Below are 18,833 nucleotides of genomic sequence, written 5' to 3' on the forward strand. Positions count from 1 at the left end.
CACGCACACACACACACACACAGACACACACACATACATATATATATATATATATATATATATACATACAAATTTATATATGTGTGTGTGTTTGAGAATGTTTGAGTTTTTGATTGTGTGTTTGAAATGGTTTGTGTGTGTGCTTTAGTGCATGTGTGTTTGAAAGTGTGTGTGTGTGTGTGTGTGTGTGTTTGATAGAGGAGTGTTTGTAAAGGGAACTACTGCATCCCTCTAAGTGTGTGTTAAGCTTTGACTCTGTTGTGACATCAGTAACGATCACACAAGCACAGCCAGTGAATATAAAGTGAAGTGTGAATAAGAAAAGCAGTGTTGTTCCTGTGTTACGAGGCACTGAAATGTGTAGCGTTTGTTCACAGAGATCGACGGAAAACTGGGAATGTCACACTTTTGTTTCTAGTAGCACCAGAAACACAAACCAGACACATAAAACCTTCATTCTGTCAATAAGAGTTGTTCTGGTGGTGGTCAGCAGTCAGCATCTGGGTCTCCACACCTCCACGTTCATGTCTCCAGAAGCGATGGCCAGAGTTCCTCCTTTAACACTTAACTGAACAGAGGAACACAATGAGCAGAATTACACACGGCTCATGCAGTGCCTATAGAATTCAGCAAACCCCTGACTTTATTTGTCATACAGCCTGAAATTAAATCACATCACAAATGATTTTTCCCGCCTTTGAAATATTTTTCATACCTTCTTCTAACCCAGGGATGGGCAAACTCGATCCTGGAGGGCCGGTGTCCCTGCACAGTTTTGCTCCAACACTAATCAAACACACCTGCTTGTAGCTTTCTAGTGATCTTAAAGACACTAATTAGGGTGTTCAGGTGTGTTTGATTAGTGTTGGAGCAAAACTCTGCAGGGACACCGGCCCTCCAGGATCGAGTTTGACCATGCCTGGTCTAACCTGTGCCTTTCTACAACTTTATCTTCTGAAAGCAGGGTGTAATGTGAATAAAGGTATAGATGTTCACTGGGTATGATGGTTTTGCTATAGGCACTGGGCAAAAAAAGAACAGTGCAGGAATATCTAAATCGATACTTTTAAAATGGTACCGGTGCCAAAACAGTGCCTGAACCGATGCGTTATTTATATATATATATAAAATAATGCATCGGTTCAGGCACTGTAATTTATAAAAGTAATTTATAGTAAGTATTACTGCTTTATGTAGTGTAATTTATTAATGAAGAGTTATAAAGATATATATAATATGCATAATGCTCATGACAAAAAAATTCCCTTTACTATAAATTACTATAGTATTTTAAATGTGTAACACCTTACTGGATTTTTTGTTTTAGCTGTTTTATACTATAATTTGTTTGTTTAGTACAGCATATTATTTACAGTAAATAACTGAACTGAATTCTGCCTCATTTGTTTCATTGACAGTTTTATTGATCTCTAAGATGTGATTGACTTGGATTTAAGTTGCTTCGATTTAAAGATAAAAATAGCAAAAAACAGCTTAGATGTAGCTAAGCTACATTTTAGGTAGAGTTGCTAATAGCTTAGCTCACTACATTTTTAAAATAGGTTTTCCCAACATTGTATGCATGTATGTATGTATGTTTATATAAAGTTGACGTCTGAATTATTATTGGCCCCCCTGTTTATTTTTACCCTCAATTTCTGTTTAATCAGAGAGAAGATTTTATTCAACACATTTCTAAACAGAATAGTTTTAATAACTCATTTCTAATAACTGATTTATTTTATCTTTGCCATGATGACAGTAAATAATATTAGACTAGATATTTTTTAAGACATTTCTATACAGCTTAAAGTGACATTTTGAGGCTTAACTAGATTAGATAGGTTAACTAGGTAAGTTATTGTATAACGATGGTTTGTTCTGTAGACTATCAAAAAATATATAGCATAAAGCGGCTAATAATTTTGTCCCTAAAATGGTTCATAAAAAATTAAAAACTGCTTTTATTCTTGCTGAAATAAAACAAATAAGACTTTCTCCAGAAGAAAAAATATTATCAGACATACTGTGAAAATTTCCTTGCTCTGTTAAACATCATTTGGGAAATATTTAAAAAAGAAAGAAAAAAAAATCAAAGGGGGGCTAATAATTCTGACTTGTATATATATATATTCGGTAACAAACACCTGACAATGCAGCAGGCTTCACAACATTGTATGTTCTCTCATTAATGAAATAAAAGTAGGGCATTTTAAAATTTGTATGTTCAAATAAAATGCTTAAAAAAGATAATGAGAGAAAAAGCTTCCCCTTTGTCTGTTTTACATCTGGACAGTCTCAATTATGCAGATAATAATTATGTCAACATCTTAACAATTGAGCACTTTTTGATTACTTCTGTTTACATTATGCTTGCTTTACCAAGGCAACAACAGAAAACTGTTTTTAGCAGACAGCGGGTAAACAAAATAAATAAATAGCAGGAGCGAAAGAAGACCACCCAGCGGGAATGCGACTGCAGTAACAGACCTGCGCGACCTTTTTAGGCTGTATGTCACTGAGGTAAAGTTGGTTTTAAATTCCCACATTTGATCAGTGATAACTTGTGACTCGCTCCCTATATTGTTTACCATGGTACTTTGAATATTCGGTCTGAAATGACTGTTAAGTATGACTTCAAAACAGCATTAGCACTATTTTTTGCTGTAAACGATGTTGTACTTTGATATTCATTGGCTGCGATGGTTTCCCTGTTTATAATTTGCAAACAATATTCATTCATTCATTCATTCATTCTCTTTTCGGCTTAGTCCCTTTATTAATCTGGGGTCGCCACAGCGGAATGAACCGCCAACTTATCCAGCATGTTTTACACAGCGGATGCCATACCAGCTGCAACCCATCACTGGGAAACATCCATACACTCATTCATACACATACAGTACGGACAATTTAGCTTAACCAATATTAATGCATATTCTGAACCGTGGACCACAGGATGCACCAAACCGTGCATCCCTAATATATATATATATATATATATATATATATATATATATATATATATATATATATATATATTATTCATTCATTCATTTTCTTTTCAGCTTAGTCCCTTTATTAATCCGGGGTCACCACAGCGGAATGAACCACCAATTTATCCAGCACATGTTTTAAGCAGCGGATGCCCTTCCAGCTGCAACCCATCTCTGGGAAACATCCATACACTCTTCCATTCACACACATACATTACGGACAATTTAACCTACCCTATTCACCTGTACCGCACTGTGGGGGAAACCGAAGCACCCGGAGGAAACCCACACTAACGCGGGGAGAATATGCAAACTACACACAGAAACGCCAACTGACCCAGCGGAGGCTGGAACCAGCGACCTTCTTGCTGTGAGGCGACAGCACCACCTACTGCCACTGCATCGCCCTACTAAGATTATCATTGTTCAAATATATTATAGCACATAATACTAATATTAATATAACTTACATTATTTTTTAATATTTATTATTGCTTGAAGAATGTTTGAAGACATATTTATTAAATAAAATAAATCTGTATAAACTAATATTGTTGAAATAGCATTACAGCTTAAAACAAGTGTTTTCTATTTGAATATATTTTATTAATTTGAAATATGACTCTTCTGTAACATTATAAATGCGGATATTTTTTGCGTATTTAAGCAATTGAATACAAACACACTTACTGAGGAAAAAATGTATTAATTCTTGGCTGAAAAAAGTAGAAGAAAAGAATAGAAGTTAAAAATGTCCACCAACCCCATTGACTCCGGCCTGATGGTGGAGTGTGCAGAGTGTTTTTGGTGGAGCAGATGGGAGGTGGACCTGCAGTGAAGAAGAGACGTGGGCTGAAGATAACTTTATATGAACTATATCCATGCCATTAATAAGCATAAATGTTTTGCTAATGACTGACTGACCTTGATGGAGCGGTCAGATGAGCAGGTGTAGAGAGCGCCAGGAGTGTAGTGAACGCCGGTGACCAATGAAGTGTGTGTTTTAAACTGGTGTACGGGCGTCAGGCAGCTGCTGCTCATGGAGAAGGTGTGCAGGAGTCCACGATTATCACCAGCCCAAACCTCTGATCCACTGAAGCTCACCGACAGCAGATATGAGCTCAACTGCAGGACAAACACAGCAGACGTTACACACACTACTGCTGTGTGTGCGATTTGTGAAATTATATAACAGATCAACTCAATAAAGTTCATGTGAATCGGAAGCTGCGACACAACTTGATATAATTTTGTGTTATTATTCAAAACAGTTTTAATTAAAGTTTTTGATGTTGGAAATGCAAAGCCCACAAGCCCAAAGTCATGCGATATGTAGCTATAGGTGAATTGGGTAAGCTAAATTGTCCGTAGTGTTTGCATGTGCATGAATGAGAGTGTATGGGTGCTTTCCAGTGATAGGTTGCAGCTGGAAGGGCATCAGCTGCGTAAAACATATCCTGGATAAGTTAGCGGTTCATTCCGCTGTGGCGACCCCAGATTAATAAAGGGACTAAGCTGAAAAGAAAATGAATAAACGAATGTAGTGAAGTAATAGTAAAAATACTTGAGCGAAGTAGTGACAGAAGATATCTAGTAAGTGTCCAGCACAGTGTGTTTGCAGTACCTGTACTTTCTGCAGGAGTTTTCCAGCCCTGCGGTCGAACAGAGCCACACTTTGGTCTTTACTGCCTGATAAGATGAACTGGTCATCAGCCGCCAGACACAACACTGCATCACCATGGAGACGGAGACTCTTGACCAGCGGATCTGCGGCTGTGTGACAGTAAATGAGACTTGTTGATGTTTTTAAACAGTTTCTTTTGCTCACTGAGGCTGCTTTTATTGGTTAAAAAATGATAAAGAACTGCGATGACAGCATCATGATGCAAAGCATGATGCATGTTGCAAATTTATTAAAAATAAAAAAGCTGAAAAATCACATGTTCAGAAGTATTCACAGGCTTTGTGTGAAGCTCTAAATTGAGCTCAGGTACATTCTGTTTCCACTGATCATTCTTGAGATGTTTCAGTGCATGTCAAAGCACAAACCAAGCATGAAGACAAAGGAATTGTCTGTAGACCTCCGAGACAGGATTGTCTCGAGGCACAAGGCTGGGGAAGGTTACAGAAAAATTTCTGCTGCTCTGAAAGTTCCAATGAGCACAGTGGCCTCCATCATCTGTAAGTGGAAGATGTTTGGAACCACCAGGACTCTTCCTAGAGCTAGCCGGCCATCTAAGCTGAGTAATCGGGGGAGAAGGGCCTTAGTCAGGGAGGTGATCAATAACCCGATGGTCACTCTGTCTGAGCTTCAGTGTTCTTCTGTGGAGAGAGGAGAACCTTACAGTAGGACAACCATTTATGCAGCAATCCACCAATCAGGCCTGTATGGTAGAGTGGTCAGACGGAAGCCACTCCCTGCATGGAATTTGCCAAAAGGCATCTGAAGGACTCTCAGACCATAAGAAACAAAATTCTCTGGACTGATAAGATTAAAACTGAACTCTTTGGAGTGAATGCCAGGCATTACGTTTGGAGAAAAACAGGCACCTCTCATCACCAGGCTAATACCATCCCTACAGTAAAGGATGGTGGTGGCAGCATCATGCTGTGGGGATATTTTTCAGCAGCAGGAACTGGAAGACTAGTCAGGATAGAGGGAAAGATAAATGCAGCAATGTGCAGAGACATCATGAATGAAAATCTGCTTAAGAGTGCTTCTGACCTCAGACTGGGGCGACGGTTCATCTTCCAGCAGGACAATTATCCAAAGCACACCGCCAAAATATCAATAGAGTAGCTTCACAACAACTCAGTGAATGTCCTTGAGTGGCCCAGCCAGAGCCCAGATCTAAATCCTATTGAACATCTCTGGAGAGATCTGAAAATGGCTGTACACTGTCACTTCCCATCCAACCTGATAGAGCTTGAGAGCTACTGCAAAGAGGAATAGGCAAAAATTCCTAAAGACAGTTGTGCCAAGCTTGTGGCATCATATTCAAAAAGACTTGAGGCTGTAACTGCTACCAAAGGTGCATCAACAAAGTATTGAGCAAAGGCCGTGAATACTTATGTACATGTGATTTTTCAGGTTTTTATTTTTAAGAAATTTGCAACAATTTCAAAAACTTGTCTTTATGGGGTATTGTGTGTAGAAGTTTGAGGAAATAAATGAATTTAATCCATTTTGGAATAAGGCTGTAACAAAAAATGTGGAAAGAGTGAAGCGCTATCAATACTTTCTGGATGCACTGTATTTACAGGAATCAGAGAGTGAAATTCAATGCCTTTTAAAGGCCGTCACACACCGGATGCATCGCTCAGCGCCTCAACACGGCGTGCACATGACAGCTGAAAGAATCGCACACCAGATGCGCACATTCGCAGGCTATTTTAAACAAAACTATTCAGATTGCGCTGGGGAAAAATGAACAGTGTCCTGAGTCATGGCTGGGCGCTGCCGACAGCCGCCGACTTGCGGTGCCGGTGTGTGTACCCTGATAGAAACCTGTTTAGAATTCTGAAATGTGTGGCCCTACGCGGCGCTTCTGGTGTGCGACCTGCTTAAGACTCTTTCCATACATTTTAAGACCCCATCGCCACTTTAGATGATTTTTTTAATTTTAGGAACCAGAAAAAAAAAAAGCAAAAGAATTTGTATGTGATACAATAGTAATAAATTAATAAAAGTACAAAAGTAATAAATTTTTATATTTCAATATATTTTTCTGTGACTCACCCCGTGTGTCATAGATGCTCAGCCTCTGGTCATGTGATCCGGCCAGCACCGTGTCCCTCTCGCAGAACAGACACAGCACTGCTGCTTTACACTGGATGACTCCTCTGTCTGCTCCTCCGGCCTGCAGATCCCACAGCTTCACCGTGCTGTCAAACGATCCAGAGGCCAGAAGCGGCCCGCTGGACGCCAGACACCACACCCAGCCCCGATGCGTGCTGATGGTGCCACGTCCCCCCAGAGTGTGCATTAACGCGCCTCTTGGACCCTCGTTCAGGTCCCAGAGGTTTACATTCCTGTCCCTGGAGCCGGAGGCACACACCGCCCCGGCACCTTCCAGCAGGAGGACACAATTCACATCAGCAATGTGGCCCGAGGGGAGGACCATGTGCTCGAGCGGAGAGGAAGTGCTGGATGAGGCATTCTGGGATTGAATCTGCACATTTAAATCAACATCAAGTTGCATTTGGACCATGTTAGCCTCCGCTACCGGGGCTTCACCATTCACGGTTTCAGCTGCCACTTCATGTCTGTCTTGCACCATTTCCTGTTTCTCTGTTAGAGTCCCCTGCCCTGTCCAGTAGCCAATCAGCTCCTCCATTTCCAAGCAAGCTCTGGACCAATCAAAATCCTGCTTTGGCCCGACTGGGAAGGATGCTGCCGGGCCACAAAGTTTCTGAGCCCGAAGCTGCCAGGCCAAACGATCCTCGCCAACCTTTCCCAGCGTCTGGCACACCTGAGGATTACGAAAAGGAGGGATACATTACATAGGTATGCCAACCATCGAGAACTTCCGAGGACAACACATACACTAAAAGGGCACCTATTTTACCCCTTTTCCAAGATTTAAGATAAGCCTTTTGTGTCTCCAGAATGTGTCTGTAAAGTTTCAGCTCAAAACACCCATCAGATTATTTATTACACCTTTCAGAATGCTGGGATTTTCAGCTCTAAACACATTGTAGCTGTTTTTGTGGCCTGTGCCTTTAATGCTGGTTCTTTCCGCCCACCAATCCCACGTGCCTGTCAGAGTGTGTCCTCAATCTCTGCCTCGGCTGCGTCAGATAAACAGCACAGTGACAGACATGAAGGAAGCAGATCTCACATAACGTTTGTGAGAAATACTACAGTAAAAAACTTGATCAATGAGTATTTGTTGTGGAGTTAATTCAAGCCTTTCTGCAATGATGAGGTACACGCAATGTCATTTGAAAGTTCAAAGTGTGTTTAAATTTGCATGGCAAATGTGACGGGGTACACGTTAATATCCACCGCGTATAGATATTTGTTATGTTAATGCACAAAACAAACCTGAGTTAACGTCCACACCCAGGATTGAAGCGTCTTCTTTTATAATTAGTCAAAATCCTTTTTCAATCTGGTTTTCGCCCCCTCCATAGTACGGAAACTGCACTTGTAAAGGTAGTGAATCACCTACTGCTTTCTGGTGATTCTGGCTCCTTGTCTATATTACTGCTTCTAGATCTCAGCTCTGCCTTTGATACTGTCTCTCATGATTTACTTACCTCACGTCTCTCTGATCTGGGTATTTCTGGTACTGCTCTCTCTTGGTTTTCTTCATATCTCTCAGATACACAATTCTTTATCTCTGTTAAGGATTTTCAATCATCCACTGTCCCGCTGAAGCGAGGTGTCCCCCAGGGATCTGTTCTAGGCTCAGTATTATTCACAATATACCTAATCCCACTTGATTTTACAACATCATGGTCTAAACTATCACTTTCATGCAGACGATATTCAACTCTACTCTGTCTGTACACCTGCTTCATCCGCCCAAATTGATAAAATCTCTGCTTGTGTGAAGGACATTAATGATTGGCTCACCTCAAATTCTCTGAAACTCAACACAGACAAAACTGAGATCATTTTCATTGGCACCCCAGCGCTTACCAGCATTATTTCGACCAGTTTCTCCTGTGAGATTGCTGGCTCTCACATTAAAACATCTACTTCTGTCAAAAATGTAGGCGTAATCTTTGACTCCACACTCTATTTCAGTCTCACATTAAATCTGTTATTATATCTGCATTCTTTCATTTACATCGCATTTCCCAACTGCATCCCTTCATCAGTAGCAAGGATGCTGAGACTGTCGTCCATGCATTTGTCTCTTCACGCATTGACTACTGAAATGCCCTTTTCATTGGTCTGCCTGCCAGCCTCATCTCCAGATTATAGTATATTCAAAACTCTGCGGCTAGAATACTCACTCACACCAAACATTCTGCTCATATCACCCAAATCCTGTACGACCTCCATTGCCTCCCAGTTGCAGCAGGGTGAATCGGCTTTCAGTTACTACGCCCCTCGCTGCTGGAATCAGCTTCCAGAAATGATCAGATGTGCTCCAACATTAGGCACATTCAAATCAAGACTGAAAACACATCTGTTTAGCTGTGCCTTTACTGAATGAGCACTGTGCTACGTCCGACAGATCGAACTACTATGTTTTCGCTTCTTTTTCATTCTTTTATAACACATTTTATCTGCTTTTATGCTTATTTTTATTTCTCGTTGTTACAACCTCCTGGCTCAAGGAAGTAGCAACAAAACCAAATAAATATCCAAACCAGAAATTCAAATCAACCTAAACATATTTAATTAAAAATTAAGTGAAATAATACATAAATATAAAGAAAGCAAAACAAAAAAACTCCAAGGCTGAAGAGGGAAGGATGAACACCCGCAGTCCTGTTCTCTTGGTCTTTATCCAAACGCACATCAGAGGTAACACTCCGCACCTGGTCCAAACGTAATCACGGCAAAACACTGCACCTGTTCGACACTCCAGAAGAATACCAGATCATGGAACACCTCCATCTAGTGGACACTAGTTAACAGAACCCTATGACCGTCACACTCGTATACTTGTTTCTTTTATTCCTGTTTATGTAAAGCACTTTGAATTGCCACCGTGTATGAAATGTGCTATATAAATAAACTTGCCTTGCCTAAAACCACATTAGATTCAAAATTCTCCTCCTTGCATTTAGATCCCTAAATAGCCTAGCTCCCTATTATCTTTGCAACATGCTTGTCCCCTACACCCCTACCCGCTCATTACATTCTGCTGACTCTGGCCTTCTCGTTGTCTCTCGGTACTGCCTCTCTTCAATGGGGGACAGATCATTTAGTGTTATTGCACCCAAACTCTGGAACTCTCTACCACGCTCACTCCGCTCTGCTAGTAATATCTCAGAATTCAAATCTTTACTTATTTTCTGAATGCTTCACTTCTGACCTGCCAAACTGACCACTTTATATGATCCACCTGCACTCTGCTTATTTGTCTCCTAGGTCCTGTTTTTGTATTTCCAGTTTGTTATATTTGACTTCATGTATGTTTGTGTCTGCTTGTACTATCTCTTTTTGTCGCATTCTTTGTAAAGTGTCCTTGAGCTCTGGAAAGACGCTATATAAATGAAAATTATTATTATTATTATTATTGTACTGACACGTGGCTGTAGTGATAAAGTAAGGCTGAGTAATCGCTGTAATTCATTACAAACATGCACTGTTTTATTGACTTTTTAAACTCGTGAAACTCATTCTTGATCACATTTGATGATGATTGATGATCACAGAGAGCTGAACAGATCTCTTAATCCCAATTGCTTTGCGCATATCCTGTCTTGTAGATATGGTTTTACGCGATACTTCAGAGACATGTTAATATGCGGCTGTCAATTAATTCTGTGGGCTGGAAAACCACACTCCTACGTCAAGTTGTGGTCGGCCTCTCAAAATGGGAGGGATTTGGATCCTATTTTAACATGAGGAAATGTAAAAAAAGAGACTTATTGTCTTTATATCACTCCAACATGACTGAACACACTGTACCTACACACAGTTCTTTCCAAACAGCTTACAAAAGATGATTTTCATCATACAGTAGGTGCCCTTTAATACACTTCGTTGAACACAGACATCACCCATATACTATATCAGTGTTTTCCAACCCTATTCCTGGAGGCACACCAACAGTACATACTGTGGATGTCTCCCTTATCTGACCCATTAACTTCAGGTTTTGCAGTCTCTTCTAATATTCTTTTGAGTTGATTCAGGTGTGTTTGATTAGGACGAGGTTGAAAATGTGTACCTTCAGGAACAGGGTTGCGAAACACTGTACTATATAACTGCAGGTTAACTATGTTTAGAAATAATAACTTTAACGCTTAAAGTTTAGTAATTAGTTATTAGTTAATTAGTTAAAGTTATTAGTAAATAATAAAGTTATAGTAACTAATAACCTTATCTTTTTTAATTAGATGCAACTTTAATATTAATATGCATTACTATATATTAATATGCATGAAACATGTTTTAAAAAAGTGTTTTGGTTTTGAATGTTTTTCTCAATGTTGTTGAAATTTACCCAAGTAAACCCAAGTAATAAATATACGGGCCAGAAACATCTAATATCGACTATAAATCATTTAATAAGTACACTAAATGTAAATCCAACAGTTTCTCTCAAAGAATCTGGAAAAAATGACCTTGGTGTTGGTATTGCGGAAGAACAACGGGAAGATTTTTAAAGATGGTCCATTCCTCCTCTATATGGACCAAAAAAAGTGCCTAATGCAATGTAAAGCTCATTTAACTAATACCACATTAGCATTTTCCTGATAGAAGTGATGCCTGTCATCACTGTAAGCAGTCTCCTGCTAACCATCACCATATGTTCTGGAGTTGCCCTCAATTGACAAAGTTCTGTTTAATAAATATATTAACATAAATCTAGACCCTAACCCCGACAGCCCTTTTTGGTATTTCAAAAAGAGTTGACTTGACTGTTGCCAGGTTATTGTTTTTTTTTACTCTTTTAGCTAGACGAGCCATTCTTATCAAATGGAAACTGGTACTTCCTCCATCACATGACATGTGGATCCGAGAAATATTTAGTTGCAAAAAACTTGAGAAGTTAGGATGTTTACTTGCAAGATCTCTCAAACCTTTTTACAAGACCTGGAACCCAGATTTAGACTATATCAAAGGCTTACTCTGTTCAGTTGATATCAGATCTAATACACAGTAAATAACTTGAAATTTTGATTCCTTAACGCGGTCACGGGGGCAGCAGTCTTAGGGGAAAACCCTAGACTTCCCTCTCCCCAGACACTTCCTCCAGCTCCTCAGGGGTATCCAGAGGCGTTCCTAAGCCAGCCAAGAGATATAGTCCCTCCAGCGTGTCCTGGGTCTTCCCCGAGGTCTCCTCCTGGCTCCTCCATGAACCGCCACCTTATCGTGGTGGAAGGGTTTGAGTGCCTGAGTGATCCTTAGAGCTATGTTGTCAGGGGCTAATGCCCCTGGTAGGGTTTCCCATGGCAAAAAGGTCTTTGGTGACCTCAGACTAAGTGGGGTTAAAATACCCCTAACGAATATAACAACAGCAAGGGCCGTAACGTCACCTGGTGTGGCGCAGTCAGGGCCCCCCCTAGAGCCAGGCCTGCGAGTGCCAAGTGGCCGGTTTTTATCCCACGGAACCCAGTCAGGCTCAGCCCGAAGGAGCAACGTGGGACCATCCTCTTGCAGGCCCTCCATCTGCAGGGGGAGCCGTAAGGAGCGGGTGCATTGTGGAAAGGGTGGGGGTCAAAGGTTAGGACAACCTGCTCGTCAGGCACAGAAACTATTTTTTTCTTTCATTTTTAATTTTTCTTTATTTTATTATTTTTCTTCATTTTTTTCTCTGAGGATTTCTAATTCAGAAAATGTATTTATTTTACTTTGATGGAATAGTGGGAAAATAAGAAAACTAGGACATTCTGTAATTTTTCCTTGTTGTATTGTATTCTACCCTGTATGGTTTTGTTAAACACCAATAAATAAAAAAGCACCTAAGTAATAATTACCTGTGGCAGCACATCGATGACACACTGCGCCGGGAGATGCGAGGCGATCTGAGTCACGATCTCCCATGGCAATGACAGGAGGTTCACTCCATTACTAGAAGGGGAGGGGCTTGTCTCTGTGGCGATGACGGATGGCTCACAATGCAAACTGTGGTGTGAAACATCACAAAGCACACATCCAACCAATGTTTACAATCATACCAAGCTCAAGAAGAGAACAAAAAAACAACAAACCTGTCAGGGAAAGAGTCTGGAGGGTCACTGACAGCAGAGCGTCTCTCCTTCTGCTCGTCCTCCAGTGCCACGTTCAGTTGCGACATCAACTGAATCACAGGGAAATCAATAGACGCTGGCATCACTGTCTGCAATTATATTAACCTTACAAAGTCTACCATACCTTTTTTTAAAACTAAAGACTTTTTTTATTTAGAAAACAATGGGAATAACTGAAAAAGCAGTTGTATTTAGTCTACTATGTTGTTGTACTGTCTTTTTTTGGTGATTTAAACAGGAATGCAGTTACACGTAAAACAGTATACAATGGAATTAAAAACAAAAATTAAATACATTTTACTCAAGCATACTAATCATGTACATAAAGTATTTTTTCAGCAGTTGAGATGTCTTAAGAGCCTTAGGATTACTTTATCCCACTTATTAAATGGCTACTTGCCACAAAGCGTAAAATTAGACACAAAATATTGTTCTGAGCCATAACAGTTTATTAATTCTTTAAAGGCAAATCTGACAGAAATGAAAACGGCTGAATGGAGCTGATGGAGCATACAATAACCTGCACATAACTCAGTCACAGGATAGTGACAAACAGCGACAGAAACAGACAAGCATATGTATGGATGTGAACATACTCACAGATTCTGTTATTCTGTGTACAATAGCCTGTGTTATTCAGCAGTTGTTATCTGTGAATAACATACCTTGGAATGTCACGACTGACCAATCACAATCAAGTATTCCAGACGGCTCTGTAATAAGCCGTTTTAACATTTCATCTACAAAATGTATCTATTTTTATTTTAGATATACTTTCTTTGATGCCGGTACTTTGTTTGAGAAACCAATTCTGCATCAACTCAGAGATTTTCAAAATGCATCACAATTCTCTCTTTGAATCTGAGCTTTATTTTAACAGCAGATGGTGCTGTAGATACGTTTTTAACAGCAGGGGGCACTGTATGATTTACAATTATACACGTTATGCGCTACTTCATGCAGACTGAAGTATGCATGCAAAACATGATGCACTTCATGTGTTTAAACTGTTCATGTGCACATGATATCCGTAAGGTGGACACTGTAACACACATGCTTACTATGATGGTTGGGGTAGGTGTACATGTAGACGTTAATAACACACAATGTAATGTGTAATTTAATATATAATACAAATAATTCTTGTTTCCAGTGACAACTTCTTGCACATGCATGTGGACGTAATGAAAGTAACCATTCTACACACATTCATAAATGAAATCAAATTACTACCGGACCCAACACTGTAAAGACATGCACCGTGCATGCGTGCTCACACACATATATATATATATGTGTGTGTATGTATGTATGTATGTATATATATATAATACACATGCACTCACCGACCACTTTATTAGTTACTTAGTTACATCTGTCCAACTGTTCGATAACACAAATTTCTAATCAGCCAATCACATGGCAGCAACTCAATGGATTTCGACATGGTCAAGACGATCTGCTGCAGTTTAAACCGAGCATCAGAATGGGGAAGAAAGGTGATTTAAGTGACTTTGAACGCAGCATGGTTGTTGGTGCCAGACGGTCTGGTCTGAGTATTTCAGAAATTGCTGATCTACTGGGATTTTCACGCACAACCATCTCTAGAGTTTACAGAGAATGGTCCGAAAAAGAGAAAATCTGCAGTCAGCGGCAGTTCTGTGGGCAAAAATGCCTTGTTGATGCTACAGGCTAGAGGAGAATGGCCAGACTGGTTCCAGCTAATAGAAAGGCAACAGTAACTCAAATAAGCACTCGTTACAACTGAGATATGCAGAAGAGCATCTCTGAATGTACAACACATCCAACCTTGAGGCAGATGGGCTACAGCAGTAGAAGACCACACCAGGTGTCACTCCTGTCAGCTAAGAACAGGAAACTGAGGCTACAATTCACACAGGCTCAACAAAATTGGACAAAAGAATATTGGGAAAATGTTGCCTGGTCTGATGAGTCTCGATTTCTGCTACGACATTCGGACGGTAGGGTCAGAAATCGGCATCAACACCATGAAAGCATGGATTCATCCTGGCTTATATCAACGGTCAGCCTGATGATGGTGGTGTAATGGTGTGGGGGATATTTTCTTGGCATACTTTGGGCCCATTAGTACCAATTGAGCATCATGTCAACGCCACAGCCTTCCTGAGTAGTGTTGCTGACCATGTCCATCCCGTAATGACCACAGTGTAGGGGGGAGCGGGGCACAAAGTAACACTTTTTGGATTTGGTCAAATAATGAACAAAGTAATGGGGTTAAAAAAACATATTTTTTAACCAGCAACACACAAGCCTCTCCTACAAATGAGCACTTGAACTATGATCGCCGGACCATATGGTTTCTGTGCAGTATTAACAAAAGTGCCAGGAGTAAAAATGTTACTATTTACCTCACCAGTGAGGCAAGTTGTAACAGACAGAGGGTTAGTTGTAGCACATGCTTAAAAAGGCAGATTACACACAGTTAATTTAATTTCTGTTTAATTTAAATAGGAGCTATATTTCCTCAGTAATTGGGTCATTTCTTATTTATTTTACATAGCACAGCATGTTTATGTGTTTATTTGGTTATTAGATAAACACATTTGAATGTATTTGCATTATTATCTATTTATCCATTATTATATAATACATCTATTTGCATTATCAGCAATAAAAAATATATATATATCTATTAAAACATTATTTACTATTAAAAAACATTTTTATTTAAAAAGTTTTCAACATCACACTCAAAATTCCAAAATTACATTGTTAGTTAATAATTGGGGTCCAACAGTGTGTGGCTTAATTGTAACACCCTGTTACAACTAACCCCGCTGTGTCGTGTTTTCCTCAAAACTGGCTAGCAGTCTCTGTGTGTTTTTTACATCTTTCAAAATGGTTTCATCTTTCAGCCTAGAAGACGGTAATGACAACCATAGAAGATTTTACATTCATACTTTCACAGATAATTTTAAAATAAAAAAATATTGAGTATAATAAAAAATACTTTTATGCTGCACAAATGGTTTCTCCTGTGTTTCTCATCCAAATTTCGCCAAACTTTTTCAATAATTGGCAGGAAGACATCTGCCGACACTGTGGTGAAAACTTCGGAAGCTTGCCATGGTTAACCCTGAGCAAATACCTTAAAACTCTGTGTTACATTTAACCCCGTGTTACTTTGTGCCCCGCGCTCCCCTACCCATCTTGTGATGGCTACTTCCAGCAGGATAAAGCGCCATATCATAAAGCGTGAATCATCTCAGACTGGTTCTTGAACATGACAATGAGTTCACTGTACTTAAATGGCCTCCACAGTCACCTCCACACACTCCACAGCACCTTTGGGATGTGGTGGAACGGGAGATTCACATTATGGATGTGCAGCTGAAAAATCTGCAGCAACTGCGTGATGCTATCATGTCAATATGGAGCAAAATCTCAGAGGAATATTTCCAGTGCTTCATATTTCAGTTTTATCAATCAGGCCATATACAGTGTATCACAACAATTGCACAAAACACATATATTTTTTAACATTTTCTTTTTATATCATACCATATGAGGAAGCAAAACATAAACATGATTGTTTTCAGCTTCATGTCGTGTTTTCAGCTTCATTTCGAGCATCACAGGACTAAACTAAATTATCTGTCCACAAACGCTCAACTGTTTACTGTTGTTGCCGTTCAGCTAAAAAAAATCTGGTATTTGCTATGGCAACAAGCATGGCAACGTAATGCTTTTAGCAATTAGCCTATAATTAATATGATCTGCTAGTACTTACTGTATGAGCAGGGCATAAACTGAAACACTGCAAACATGTTATATTACAGAAAGCAGACATTTCTTAAATTATGTAAAATTGTGTAAAAATAAATATTTAACGCAGCAGAAATATGGATCATTTACATGTATTTGCTTAAAACATACCTTATTTTAATGAAACTTCCTTGAAATCAGAAATAGGTCGAACAGACAAACGATCCACATTTCTCATCCGTCGAGTTTGTGTCATGAATTGTTGATGATTTTGATATGACGCTGCACAATCAGCTGTTTTATAACGTTAACTGTTTTCCTTTACGACGATGATGATCTGATTTAAGATAAAAGCGAACGTTTATGAAATAAAAAAGAAATTATACAATGAAGCGGATTTTCATTCATCACTAGATGATATAACTGACCATTACAGTTAATACTGATATAATCTGTGTAACTTGCACTAACTGACAGATGTCAACAGCGTACCGTACTCCTTCGGCGCATATTATTTACGTCATCAGTGTTTCCGCGTCGCGCGTCTTTGTTTCATGTAGTGCACTGTAAACTCACTCTTCTCAAACTTTCCTTCAGTGTTTTGCTTTACACTGAGCTGATTTTCTTTGTAAATTCTACACCCACAAATGTAAATTTACTAATACTAATCCCTAATTTCCTGTTTTATTTTAAAAAGGAATTTAGTCATGATTTAAAAACACTTTCATTATCTGAAAATAAGAAAGCAAGACAATTTAAAATGACTTTATATTCTGTAATTGATACTTAAACTTAAGGTTCATGTTCATGTCCTTTATTTTTTTATTTTTTACTCTCTCTTTGCACCTTTTTTTTTTTTTTTTTTGCATTGACAATGTATGTCATTTATATTTTGTGTATTGTATACAAATAATGTTTACATGTCAGCTGTATTCCTTCATTCATTTTATTTTCGGGTTAGTCCCTTATTTAATCTGGGGTTGCCACAACGGAATGAACCGCCAACTTAACCAGCATATGTTTTACGCAGCGAATGCCCTTCCAGTTGCAAACCATCACCAGGGAACACCCTTACACTCATTCACACACACTATGGCCGATTTAGCTTACCCAATTCACCTACAGCAAATGTCTCTGGGCGTGTGGGGAAAACCTGAGCAACGGGAGGAAACCCAGGAGCATGGATCCATCCTGCCTTGTATCAATGGTTCAGGCAGGTGGTGATGGTGTAATGGTGTGCACCGAAAGAAATACTCAAAGATGATTCCTTGGATTTACTATTTATTTTTAGGTTAAGTGGGTGTAAACAATTTCTTTGGGCTGAATTTAAACAAACAAATTAAGTTGAACATTACTGAATTTAACTTGTTTGATTAAATTCAACTCAGGTGACACGGTGGTGCAGTGGGTAGCACTGTTACCTCACAGCAAGAAGGTCACCGGTTTAAACCCCGGCTGGGTCAGTTGGCATTTCTTTTTTTTTTTTTTTTTGGCCCTTTCTGCCTTTATTAAGTGGATAGGACAGTGTTTCAGACAGGAAGCGAAGTGGAAGACATAGAGGGGGTCGGGACGGAAAATGTCCTCAAGCTGGGATTTGAGCTCAGGCGCCCTGAAGTGCTACTGCACCATATGTCAGAGCACTGACCGCTAGGCTATTGCGCCAACCAGTTGGCACTTCTGTGTGGGGTCTGCATGTTCTTCCCATGTTCATGTGGGTTTCGTCCAAGTGCTCCGGTTTCACCCACAGTCCAAAGGCATGCGCTGTAGGTGAATTGAATAAACTAACTTGGCTGTAGTGTATGTGTGGGTGTGAATCCGCTGCGTAAAACATATGCTGCATAAATTGACGATTCGTTCCGCTTTGGTGACCCCTGATTAAAAAGGGACTAAGCCGAAAAAGAAAATGAATGAATGAAATTCAAGTCAAATAAATTGTTTGCAACAATTTTGCAGAAATCTTTTTTTTTTTTCAGTGTGGGGGATATTTTCTTGGCACACTTTGGGCCCATTAGAACCAATTGAGCATCTTGTCAACACCACAGCCTACCTGAGTAATGTTGCTGACCATGTCCATCCCTTTATGACCACAGTGTACCTTCAGTGTATCTTCTGATGGCTACTTCCAGCAGGATAACGTGCCATGTCAAAAAGTAGGAATCATCTTAGACTGGTTTCTTGAACATGACAATGAGTTCACTGTACTCA

The 18,833-nt window shown here is 39.6% G+C and overlaps 2 protein-coding genes across 2 annotated transcripts in view; both read right to left on the bottom strand.

Annotated features, from left to right (window-relative positions):
• Positions 1-18,833, bottom strand: part of LOC130220881 (deoxyhypusine synthase-like) — a 74,521-nt gene that overhangs the window by 18,225 nt on the left and 37,463 nt on the right. The window lies entirely within an intron of this gene.
• Positions 122-17,107, bottom strand: LOC130220880 (F-box/WD repeat-containing protein 9-like). The gene is made up of 8 exons (XM_056453139.1): positions 16,800-17,107; positions 12,843-12,931; positions 12,609-12,756; positions 6,736-7,468; positions 4,621-4,769; positions 3,921-4,121; positions 3,760-3,825; positions 122-568 (listed from the first exon to the last, which is right to left on the bottom strand). Exons 2-8 carry the CDS (start codon positions 12,926-12,928, stop codon positions 494-496), a joined length of 1,458 nt encoding a protein of 485 aa, XP_056309114.1. The 5' UTR covers positions 12,929-12,931; positions 16,800-17,107; the 3' UTR covers positions 122-493.

The sequence above is a fragment of the Danio aesculapii genome, chromosome 3, assembly GCF_903798145.1.
Source record: "Danio aesculapii chromosome 3, fDanAes4.1, whole genome shotgun sequence".
Classification (NCBI taxonomy): Eukaryota; Metazoa; Chordata; class Actinopteri; order Cypriniformes; family Danionidae; genus Danio; species Danio aesculapii.

Excerpts from the sequence above, each read along its gene's own strand:
- LOC130220880 (XM_056453139.1), bottom strand. The coding sequence starts at position 12,928 with ATGTCGCAACTGAACGTGGCACTGGAGGACGAGCAGAAGGAGAGACGC. Across the intron at positions 12,757-12,842 it reads CCAGACTCTTTCCCTGACAG|TTTGCATTGTGAGCCATCCG; the intron begins GTTTGTTGTTTT and ends TTCACACCACAG. Across the intron at positions 569-3,759 it reads ATCAGGCCGGAGTCAATGGG|TTAAGTGTTAAAGGAGGAAC; the intron begins GTTGGTGGACAT and ends TCCTCTGTTCAG.